Below are 11,147 nucleotides of genomic sequence, written 5' to 3' on the forward strand. Positions count from 1 at the left end.
AATTCTCTTTTGACCACCCTGTACAGCATTTTTACCTAAAACGTCCAATAAGTGAGATTTACTGTTAAAACTGAGTTGTGTTTGATTTTGACAGTTTTCACTTTGACAGCCCGTAACTCTGCTATTTTGACAGTTACAGGGTGGTTCAGTATACCAATTTGTAGCCCTTGAAATTCTCTTTTGACCACCCTGTATAGCATTTTTACCTAAAACGTCCAATAAGTGAGGTATTTACTGTTAAAACTGAGTTGTGTTTGATTTTGACAGTTTTTAATCTGACAGTCCGTAACTCTGTTATTTTGACAGTTACAGGGTGGTACAATATACCAATTTGTAGCCCTTGAAATTCTCTTTTGACCACCCTGTACAGCATTTTTACCTAAAACGTCCAATAAGTGAGTTATTTACTGTTAAAAAGTGAGTTGTTTGATTTTGACAGTTTTTACTCTCACAGCCCGTAACTCTGTTGTTTTGACAGTTACAGGGTGGTTCAATATACCAATTTGTAGCCCTTGAAATTCTCTTTTGACCACCCTGTATAGCGTTTTTACCTAAAACGTCAAATAACCGAGTTATTTACTATTAAAACTGAGTTGTGTTTGATTTTGACAGTTTCTACTGTGACAGGCCGTAACTCTGCTATTTTGACAGTTACAGGGTGGTTCAATATACTAATTTGTAGCCCTTGAAATTCTCTTTTGACCACCCTGTATACCATGTATAGTAGAAATGTCACGCTACCGAAAAATTAAAGCTTTTATACCGGGCAACGTGTTGTCTAGAAGGGATAAATTTATAAATAATATTTTTTGTTAAATTTCTTGACAAAATTGGAAAATTTGAAAATTCAAAAATAACTAGTTTTTTATTTAATTGTTTAACAATCCATTATTAATTTAAATAAAGTGAAAAAAAAAAAAAACTAAGTCACGTGACCTCTATGTTATTGTATAATCGTGGTGTCACGTGACTTTTAAGTCATAACGCGTTTGGATAAGAAATGATGGCTCCTAAGCTTGCCAGTCGTTTTCCCCGTCAAGGACGGTAAATTTCCGGTAAAAAATAGAAATTTTCCGACTCGAAAATCACCGCGCACATCTCTAGTTGCTACATCACTATACGCCCAAAAAATTGACAGCCCCCAGCAAAGTGACAGACAGACGTCACCGCGTCGACAGGCTCAATCAAGTGACGTCATTTGTTGACAACATGGCATTTTTGGGTGACGGCCGGTCCGGGCTGTTTAGGGGGCCCTTGTAATCTGGTGTGATTATCAGCCAGATGGCCCATTTCAGTACTTAAAAGGGCACCAACTTTACGGGGAAAAACCACAGTATGTTTCACTGAAAAATCAACATTGGAAACCATGTTGCCCCTGTCCCACAAAGACAACTACCCTCGCGGGTTCCTGTCCCGGATCAAGGAGAAACTGAACGGCTACATTAGGATAATTTTTTCCGACCGCAACTCCAGGAATTTGTTTCTATTCCTGCTGCTCAACTTTTCCTTTGCCTTTGTCGAATTGCTGTACGGAGTGTGGAACAACAGTTTGGGTGAGTTTTTCCCTTTAAAGGGTAGTTTAAGGGAGTGTAACACTGGATTGCAGGCCTAATATCCGATTCGTTTCACATGTTTTTTGATTGTACCGGCTTGGTGGCCGGGCTGGTAGCCTCGGTGATCACCAAGTGGAAAGCCAACGACAAATACTCCTACGGTTACGTTAGGGCTGAGATTCTAGCGGGGTTTGTGAATGGCTTGTTTTTGTTGTTTATTTCCTTCTTTCTCATGTCCGAGGCTGTGGAACGTTTGATTGAACCTCCCGAGGTAATGGATTGTTTGATTTTGAGAGTTTGTACCAAAATTGTGGGTGAAATTTAAGGTTAAACACGAAAGACTGTTTGTGGTTTCTGTGTTGGGGCTTCTAGTGAATTTAGTGGGGGTGTACGCCTTCCAACACGGTCATGGGCATTCCCATGGTGGGGGTTCCCACAGTCACTCCCACAATCACTCGCACAATAATCACTCCCATGATTTTTCCCTGGAAATTGACAATAATGCAGGAGAAAACTCGCAAATTATGAAAGGAGTTTTTTTGCACATTTTAGCAGATACTTTAGGTAAAATACTAACCAAAAACAGTGTTGCCAATTTTATTACAATCACCCACACAACATAGGTAGTGTGGGGGTGATCATTTCAGCGGTTTTGATGCAAATGTTTGGCTGGATGATAGCGGACCCCATTTGTTCCATGTTTATAGCAATTTTGATAGCCCTGAGCGTGCTGGCGCTCCTTAAGGACTCGGTGGCTGTTTTGATGCAACGACAGCCCCCCACTTTGGACAACGTCCTGCCTCAGTGCTACCAGAAAGTGATCAGTCTGGCGGGGGTGTATTCGGTGCAGGAGCCCCATTTCTGGACGTTGTGCAGTAACGTTTATGTGGGGGCCATCAAGCTGGAAGTGTCCAAGAATGTGGATCCCAAATACGTGGTGCAGCATGCGCAAATGATTTTTGCCTCCGTGGGGGTGAAGCAGATTTACGTTCAATTGGATTATACTCCAATGTGATTGGTGAGTGAGAAAATTGCATTTTTCTACTGTTTTCCATCTTAAAACAGTGTTTTCTTAGTGTAATTTTTGTTTATATATGTATTTTTATTAATATACATTTTATACAATTTTTGTTTGTTGTACCAGGAAAACAAGCTGCAATCAGTACAACCTTTTTGTATTAAATAAGTTTTGGTCAGAAAAAAAAAATGTTTAAACAATTAATTTAATAAAATTAATTTTTGTTTGTTTTTTTTTTAAGTTTGGCTTTAATTGAATAAAAAAAAAATTAAAATTTAAAAAAAAATTTTTTAATAATTTAATAAGTTGTTTTTTTTTAATAGTTTTATACTTTCATTATTAATTTGTTTTTAATTTAATTTATTTAATTTAGTCAAAAGTTTGGCTTTAATTAAATAAAAAATTAAAATTAAAAAAAAAAATTAAAATAATTAATTTATAAGTTATTTTTTTATTTATTTTATTTTTATTATAAATTTTTTTTTATTGAATTTTTTTTTTTTTTTTTTTTAATAAAAAAAAATTGAATAACTGAACTCAAAAAATCTAAGAAATTTAAAATTTGGCAACTTTTTTGTTTTAAAAGGGTTGGCCAGTGTTGCCAAACGTATTTTCTTTTCCGAGCACCGTTTCCCTTTGTTATTAGTGGCAATGTTGCCAAATTGAAATATTTAACGGTACGGTAGAATAATCAGTCGAAAAAACGGTAGATTAGAACAAATTCGTTTCATTTTTTACGTACTATATTATACAGGGTGTGGCTTTTAATTATTGATTCTTGCTGTACACAGATAAAAAGGCAAAAATACAGGTTTTTCATTTTTTTTTTTGATAATAATCGTTAGATCACGTGGTTTTTAAGGATAATTTAGCGTGACCATTGTCAAAATTATAGAAACTCTGTTTATATCGATTACTAGAAGAAAACGTTTATAAACCCTGATTTTTGCAACTTTGGGGCATGGTTTGACAGTTTTGACGTTAGTGACAGTTGTCACGTCATTTCAGAAGACTATTTAGCTAACGGTCACGTGACAATTGTCAAAATTACGGTCATAACTCTCAAAAACACGTCTTATTATCAAATACTGCAAGAAACGTTTCTAAACCCTGATTTTTGCCACTTTTGAACCCATTTTGACAGTTTTGACGTTAGTGACAGTTGTCACGTGACTTTAGAATACTATTTAGCTGGACGGTCACGTGACAATTGTCAAAATAACTGTCATAAATCTCAAAAACACGTTTTATATCAAATACTGTAAGAGAACGTTTCTAAATCCTGATTTTTGCAACTTTTGAGCATAATTTGACAGTTTTGACATTATTGACAGTTGTCACGTGATTTCAGAAGATTATTTAGTTAGACAGTCACGTGACAATTGTCAAAATAACGGTCATAAATCTCAAAAATACGTTTTATACCAAATACTACAAGAAAACGTTCCTAAACACTGATTTTTGCAACTTTTGAACACATTTTGACAGTTTTGACGTTAGTGACAGTTGTCACGTGACTTTAGAATACTATTTAGCTAGACGGTCACGTGACAATTGTCAAAATAACTGTCATAAATCTCAAAAACACGTTTTATACCAAATACTACAAGAAAACATTCCTAAACACTGATTTTTGCAACTTTTGAACACATTTTGACAGTTTTGACGTTAGTGACAGTTGTCACGTGACTTTAGAATACTATTTAGCTGGACGGTCACGTGACAACTGTTAAAATAACGGTCATAAATCTCAAAAACACGTCTTATTATCAAATACTGCAAGAAAACGTTTCTAAACCCTGATTTTTGCAAGTTTAGAGCATAGTTTGACAGTTTTGACGTTAGTGACAGTTGTCACGTGATCGTAGAACATTATTTAGCTAGACAGTCACGTGACAATTGTCAAAATAACTGTCATAAATCTCAAAAATACGTTTTATTTCAAATACTGCAAGAAAACGTTCTTGTCAACTTTAGAGCGTGGTGTGACAGTTTTGACGTTAGTGACAGTTGTCACGTGATTTCAGAAGACTATTAAGCCAGACTATGTCAAAGACAATTGTCAAAATAATAATAAATGTCAGAAAATCGTCTTGTTTCAAAAACAAGCGTTAAAATGTAATTCTTGCAAACTCTAGTAAAATTTTGACAATTTTGACAGACATCACGTGGTTTTTAGAGAATAATTTCTTATTCTTTCTCTTTCTTTCTTTAAATCCTCATTAAATAACCTGAAAAAGTATGGAAAAAGTTTCGCAACCAACATAATAACAATAACATAATTAAAAACGGTAAATTAAACGTACAAAACACAGGAGAACGGTAGACTTGGCAACATTGATGATTGGATTTGGTTGGCAGTAACCAGCGGGGGTGAAGTTAATGGAAATTAGGTAAATCTACCCCGATCGGGGTAGCTTTGGCAACGCCGCCGGCAATTCCTAGCTAGCATAGGAATTACCACGTGACACTCTATAGTGTACGTTTAGCGCGGTCACGTGATGTCACATTGGTGCGGACTGTCAAAGGACGTGACAACACTGCAACCACAAAGAGAGGTTATGTTATGATAAAAATTTGTTTGAATTTTTTGGCACTCTCTTAAATAAAAACTAAAATTTTGGCAATCAATTTGAAGGTGACCATCGTAAAAATTCAAAATGTTGAAAATTTTTTGGTTTAAAAGGTGTTTACACACAAATTCTCCCCACAACTCCAAACCGGGTAAGGTATTCAACAAAATCATGTACGGAACCAAAAAGAAGTAAGTTTCTAACCCCCCAAACGGGGCCCATTCTCATCACGCATTCTCCCCAAAGGAAGCACCACTCGACCCCCATTCTCCCCACTGTATCCGGCATCGGGGGCCCCAAAACTCTGGAAGCCAAAATCACCGCAAACCCCAGAAGGACCAACATGTTGAATAAACTGTTCATGAAGTACGTTACCGACATTATGAGCCATGGAGAGTATTCCACCGAACTGCAAGGTTATGGGATCGAAGTGAATAAGGTAAGAGCGAGTTGTACCCCCCACAGCCCCACTAAACTAGCCCGCTTGAAGGTGAAAATGAGCCCCGACTTTAGAATTTTAAACGTATTTTGGATAGCCAAAGAGTCCCATAGATCCGAGGAGATTGATGGGTTGTTGCAGAAGAATGCCGGGCATTTAGCCCATGAATTGTCGGGCTTGATGCTGATGGGCAAGGTTCCTACCATTATGTTTGTTAAAGGTGTTGATTGTCCTGGGGGGTTTTATGGGGAAATTACTTTACTTGTTTTGCAGATAAAAACTACAACAAAATTGCCGAAGTGCAGGAGAAATTGAGTCTGGCTGATTTTGGGGACGACTTTGAACCTTCGGACATTGCTGAGCAGTACAAATCCGAGCTTAACATACTTTTGACCAGATTTGATGGTGATCTTAAGGTAGGATTTTGAGGGTTTACACCAAAAAGTCGCTTTTTTCTGGTTTTTCTACCCTTCTCCTGGTTTTTCTTGGGTTTAATCTACCGTTTTGTTGTTCTCTTAAAACCTGGTGATGTCTGTCAAAATTTTACTGGAATTTTAAGACAGTTTTTGAAAGAAGACGATTTTTTTGAGATTTGACATTTTTATTTTGACAGCTGTCTAAAAATATTACCAGAAATCTACAAATTTCGCCAGAAGTCTAAAAATGTCGCCAGAAGTCTAAACATGTTGTCAAAAATCTAAACATGTTACTAAAAATCTAAAAATGTTGCCAGAAGTTTTAAAATTGTTGTCAAAAATCTAAAAATGTTACCAGAAATCTAAAAATGTCGCCAGAAGTCTAAAAATGTAACCAGAAGTCTAAACATGTTGTCAAAAATCTAAAAATGTGGCCAGAAGTCTAAAAATGTTGCCAGAAGTCTAAAAATGTTGCCAGAAGTCTAAAAAGGTTACCAGAAATCTAAAAATGTTACCAGAAATCTAAAAATGTCGCCAGAAGTCTAAAAATGTGGCCAGAAGTCTAAAAATGTTCCCAGAAGTCTAAAAATGTTGCCAGAAGTCTAAAAATATTACCAGAAATCTACAAATTTCGCCAGAAGTCTAAAAATGTCGCCAGAAGTCTAAAAATGTTGTCAAAAATCTAAAAATGTTACCAGAAATCTAAAAATGTTGCCAGAAGTCTAAACATGTTGTCAAAAATCTAAACATGTTACTAGAAATCTAAAAATGTTGCCAGAAGTTTTAAAATTGTTGTCAAAAATCTAAAAATGTTACCAGAAATCTAAAAATGTTACCAGAAATCTAAAAATGTTGCCAGAAGTCTAAACATGTTGTCAAAAATCTAAACATGTTACTAGAAATCTAAAAATGTTGCCAGAAGTTTTAAAATTGTTGTCAAAAATCTAAAAATGTCGCCAGAAATCTAAAAATGTGGCCAGAAGTCTAAAAATGTTGCCAGAAGTCTAAAAATGTTACCAGAAATCTAAAAATGTCGCCAGGAGTCTAAAAATGTCGCCAGAAGTCTAAAAATGTAACCAGAAGTCTAAAAATGTTACCAAAAGTCTAAAAATGTTGTCAAAAATCTAAAAATGTTACCAGAAATCTAAAAATGTCGCCAGAAGTTTTAAAATTGTTGTCAAAAATCTAAAAATGTTACCAGAAATCTAAAAATGTCGCCAGAAGTCTAAAAATGTAACCAGAAGTCTAAACATGTTGTCAAAAATCTAAAAATGTGGCCAGAAGTCTAAAAATGTTGCCAGAAGTCTAAAAATGTTGCCAGAAGTCTAAAAAGGTTACCAGAAATCTAAAAATGTTACCAGAAATCTAAAAATGTCGCCAGAAGTCTAAAAATGTGGCCAGAAGTCTAAAAATGTTCCCAGAAGTCTAAAAATGTTGCCAGAAGTCTAAAAATATTACCAGAAATCTACAAATTTCGCCAGAAGTCTAAAAATGTCGCCAGAAGTCTAAAAATGTTGTCAAAAATCTAAAAATGTTACCAGAAATCTAAAAATGTTGCCAGAAGTCTAAACATGTTGTCAAAAATCTAAACATGTTACTAGAAATCTAAAAATGTTGCCAGAAGTTTTAAAATTGTTGTCAAAAATCTAAAAATGTTACCAGAAATCTAAAAATGTTACCAGAAATCTAAAAATGTTGCCAGAAGTCTAAACATGTTGTCAAAAATCTAAACATGTTACTAGAAATCTAAAAATGTTGCCAGAAGTTTTAAAATTGTTGTCAAAAATCTAAAAATGTCGCCAGAAATCTAAAAATGTGGCCAGAAGTCTAAAAATGTTGCCAGAAGTCTAAAAATGTTACCAGAAATCTAAAAATGTCGCCAGGAGTCTAAAAATGTCGCCAGAAGTCTAAAAATGTAACCAGAAGTCTAAAAATGTTACCAAAAGTCTAAAAATGTTGTCAAAAATCTAAAAATGTTACCAGAAATCTAAAAATGTCGCCAGAAGTTTTAAAATTGTTGTCAAAAATCTAAAAATGTTACCAGAAATCTAAAAATGTCGCCAGAAGTCTAAAAATGTAACCAGAAGTCTAAAAATGTTGCCAGAAGTCTAAAAATGTTACCAGAAATCTAAAAATGTCGCCAGAAGTCTAAAAATGTAACCAGAAGTCTAAAAATCTTACCAAAAGTCTAAAAATGTTGTCAAAAATCTAAAAATGTTGCCAGAAGTCTAAAAATGTTACCAGAAATGTCACTAACGTCAAAACTGTCAAACTATGCTCTAAAGTTGCAAAAATTAGCGTTCAGATACGTTTTCTTGCAGTATTTGATATAAAACGTGTTTCTAAGAATTATGACAGTTATTTTGACAATTGTCACGTGACCGTCTAGCAAAATAGTCTTCTGAAATCACGTGACCACTGTCACTAACGTCAAAACTGTCAAACTGTGTTCAGAAAATACATAAATCAGAGTTTAGAATGGTTTACTTATTTTTTCCAAACAAGATGCCTTGCTAAGGTTTATGACAGTTGTTTTGACAGTTGTCACGTGACTGTCTGGCTAAATTGCATTCTAGAACCATGTGACAACTGTCACTGACGTCAAAACTGTCAAAGTGTGTTTAGAAAATACAAAAATCAGAGTTTAGAATGGTTTTCTTATTTTTTCCAAACAAGATGCCTTTCTAAGGTTTATGACAGTTGTTTGGACAGTTGTCACGTGACTGTTTGACTAAATTGCATTCGAGAACCACGTGACAACTGTCACTTACGTCAAAACTGTCAAACTTGTGTTCAGAAAATACATAAATCAGAGTTTAGAATGGTTTTCTTATTTTTTCCAAACAAGATGCCTTTCTAAGGTTTATGACAGTTGTCACGTGACTGTCTGGCTAAATTGCATTCTGGAACCACGTGACAACTGTCACTTACGTCAAAACTGTCAAACTCTGTTCAGAAAATACAAAAATCAGAGTTTAGAATGGTTTTCTTATTTTTTCCAAACAAGATGCCTTTCTAAGGTTTATGACAGTTGTCACGTGACTGTCCAGCTAAATTGCATTCTAGAACCACGTGACAACTGTCAATAACGTCAAAACTGTCATGCTGTAAAGTTGGAATAATCAGGATTTAAAAATGTTTTCTTGCAGTATTTGATATAAAACGCGTTTCTGAGCTTTATGACAGTTATTTTGACAATTGTCACGTGACAAAATGGCTGCCACCGATTTGTTTTGCAGGAAAAAATTAACAAAATCGACACAAACGAGGAGGAGGAATCGGACAATTTGGACCTTCCGCCAATGCCTCACAACGTTTTGGGGCTCGATCGCGCTCTCATTCTGAAAAAAGTGAGTTGGCACCGGCCTCGTTCGTTTTGACGTCACGATGACGTAATTTGACAGTTGCTCAAATTACGGTCAAGCCAAATTACGTCATCGTGACGTCAAATCAGTCTGTCTTTGTCCGGTTCAGATTAGAAAGGGAATGGACACGTCGAAAGCGGCGCACCGCGCCAGCGCCGAGGCTTCCGATTGGGCGAAATGGAGCCAATTCAAGTCGACCCAACCAATCAACGCCGATCCCGTGGAATTCGCCAGCTTGCAACAGCAAAGACAAGTTTTCCGCAACTTTCTACGTCAAAGACAGGTCTACCATCTCCAAATCCAAGAAAATCCCCAAAAAATCAGCTTTTTTGCTCCCAACAGATACTTTTAACCAAACAACAAAGGTCGGAGAAGAAAAATTGGGCCCCAGAAAGGGACTATTTGACCGAACAGTACCAGACCCAGTTTCGGTACCAGGAGGACCAAAACGAGGAGCAGGACTTTATTTTCGAAGAAGAGGGTGAAATAAAATAATTTTTTTAATTTTAAATTTTTATATTAAACTCTATGCAACCGGATCATCTCCCTTCGTAGTCCTGGTGTAGATCAGCTGTGCTCTGTGTTGCACCACTTGCTTGATAAGTCCTAGAAAACCCCAAAAATCATAACCCAACAAATCCTGCTAAAGAAACACTAAAAATCAAACAGGAAGGACACAATCAGTCTCATTAAATCAGTTTCGAATTCTTCCACAAACAATTCAAGTCTTATTTAGTTTGTCATCATTTAAAATGTGTTTCGAAAGCTTCTAGACTAGTTTGGAAGCTCCAAAACGTGTTTGAAAGCTTCTGGACTAGTTTGGAAGCAAAATTTCACAAAGAGAAACTCACCTTTCTGTTGTAGCTCAATCAGAGCCCTTCTGGCCAACGATCCACGCACCTTCAGTCTTTCCGAGACCACCGAAGGTGTAATCAGCTTGTAGGAGGGCACCTCCTTGTACAACTTGTCGTAAGTGGCCTTGTCGAACAATACCTGATTGTTCAACTTGTCGCGCACTTTTCCCTTAGACCACTTCTGCAATTTCCCACGTTTTTCACTAACTGATTTCTACTACAATCCCGGTACGTACCTTCTTCTTGGCTTTGCCTCCCCCAGACCCTTCCTTCTTCTTTTGGGTCTTTTGGGGCTGCTTGGCCGACGACTTGGAATCCTTTTTAGGGGGCTACAACAACAACAAAAACTCTACATTTCCTGCTTTCTCTCTCTCTCTCTTTTGGGGCCTTTCAAACGGGTAAAATCAGACTCATTAAATCAGCTTGAAACAACCAGGGAGATTGTCTTGATCCAAGTTTTTGCATCAGGTACACACACGCGGACACCTAACCTCAAATCAGTTAGAAAAGTGCTAATTCGCTAGTTAAGCCCTGTCAATTAAAGGGCCAGGGTTGGAGCACCATTTTAACCGTTCGAAAAGCGCCCCTTTGCACGAAAAACCGTGAAAATACAGGAAAAATGATTGAAAAAACAACGAGGACCTACTCACCATCTTGTTTGCGCACTGCAAAAGAACGACACCGAACCAAAAGTGGCGTAGCTGCGTACTAATTGACGTACGTCAATCTGGATGCAGCGTTGCCATTATCACTTTACACAACTTACCTTGTTGTTGTCCCCTAAAAAGTTATTTTAAAACCCCCACAAACACTAAAACACTCCATTTAACTTAAGAATCAGATACAAACAAATTACACTACACTTTAAATTAGTTAAAACTAAAAAACATCAGGGTGGGGAATTCTACGTTTGGCAACGCCGCTTTTTG

At 36.4% G+C, this 11,147-nt stretch overlaps 3 protein-coding genes across 4 annotated transcripts; 2 read left to right on the forward strand and 1 right to left on the reverse strand.

Moving 5' to 3' along the window:
* The first annotated feature begins 1,192 nt into the window (after nt 1–1,192).
* Nucleotides 1,193–2,678, forward strand: ZnT86D (solute carrier family 30 member 7). The gene is made up of 4 exons (XM_081992091.1): nt 1,193–1,553; nt 1,607–1,824; nt 1,880–2,117; nt 2,177–2,678. Exons 1-4 carry the CDS (start codon nt 1,367–1,369, stop codon nt 2,566–2,568), a joined length of 1,035 nt encoding a protein of 344 aa, XP_081848217.1. The 5' UTR covers nt 1,193–1,366; the 3' UTR covers nt 2,569–2,678.
* A 2,441-nt stretch (nt 2,679–5,119) lies between these two features.
* Nucleotides 5,120–9,875, forward strand: LOC145737419 (uncharacterized). 2 transcript variants are annotated; one of them, XM_081992090.1, is made up of 7 exons: nt 5,120–5,335; nt 5,391–5,583; nt 5,635–5,803; nt 5,857–5,999; nt 9,239–9,349; nt 9,454–9,647; nt 9,707–9,875. In XM_081992090.1, exons 1-7 carry the CDS (start codon nt 5,232–5,234, stop codon nt 9,714–9,716), a joined length of 924 nt encoding a protein of 307 aa, XP_081848216.1. In that variant the 5' UTR covers nt 5,120–5,231; the 3' UTR covers nt 9,717–9,875. The 2 variants fall into 2 exon arrangements, with proteins under 2 accessions (XP_081848216.1, XP_081848215.1); XM_081992089.1 differs by having other exon boundaries at nt 5,128–5,335; nt 9,474–9,647.
* RpS25 (ribosomal protein S25) lies at nt 9,817–10,932 on the reverse strand. The gene is made up of 4 exons (XM_081992105.1): nt 10,869–10,932; nt 10,455–10,547; nt 10,216–10,399; nt 9,817–9,970 (listed from the first exon to the last, which is right to left on the reverse strand). The coding sequence occupies exons 1-4, from the start codon at nt 10,869–10,871 to the stop codon at nt 9,891–9,893; spliced, it is 360 nt and encodes a 119-aa protein (XP_081848231.1). The 5' UTR covers nt 10,872–10,932; the 3' UTR covers nt 9,817–9,890.
* Nucleotides 10,933–11,147: the final 215 nt, after the last annotated feature.

Source organism: Ips typographus, linkage group LG14 (assembly GCF_016097725.1).
Source record: "Ips typographus isolate SLU linkage group LG14, UJ_Ityp_2.0, whole genome shotgun sequence".
NCBI lineage: Eukaryota > Metazoa > Arthropoda > Insecta > Coleoptera > Curculionidae > Ips > Ips typographus.

What these genes read in the sequence shown, in the direction of transcription:
- ZnT86D (XM_081992091.1), top strand. Translation starts at nt 1,367, where the DNA reads ATGTTGCCCCTGTCCCACAAAGACAACTACCCTCGCGGGTTCCTGTCC. An exon ending in AGTGTGGAACAACAGTTTGG is followed by an intron (nt 1,554 to 1,606) that starts GTGAGTTTTTCC and finishes ACTGGATTGCAG; the next exon opens with GCCTAATATCCGATTCGTTT. An exon ending in CATTTTAGCAGATACTTTAG is followed by an intron (nt 2,118 to 2,176) that starts GTAAAATACTAA and finishes CACACAACATAG; the next exon opens with GTAGTGTGGGGGTGATCATT.
- LOC145737419 (XM_081992089.1), top strand. Translation starts at nt 5,232, where the DNA reads ATGTTGAAAATTTTTTGGTTTAAAAGGTGTTTACACACAAATTCTCCC. An exon ending in ATGTACGGAACCAAAAAGAA is followed by an intron (nt 5,336 to 5,390) that starts GTAAGTTTCTAA and finishes TTCTCCCCAAAG; the next exon opens with GAAGCACCACTCGACCCCCA. An exon ending in ACTTTCTACGTCAAAGACAG is followed by an intron (nt 9,648 to 9,706) that starts GTCTACCATCTC and finishes TGCTCCCAACAG; the next exon opens with ATACTTTTAACCAAACAACA.
- RpS25 (XM_081992105.1), bottom strand. An exon ending in GAGGCAAAGCCAAGAAGAAG is followed by an intron (nt 10,400 to 10,454) that starts GTACGTACCGGG and finishes GGGAAATTGCAG; the next exon opens with AAGTGGTCTAAGGGAAAAGT. An exon ending in GATTGAGCTACAACAGAAAG is followed by an intron (nt 9,971 to 10,215) that starts GTGAGTTTCTCT and finishes GGGGTTTTCTAG; the next exon opens with GACTTATCAAGCAAGTGGTG.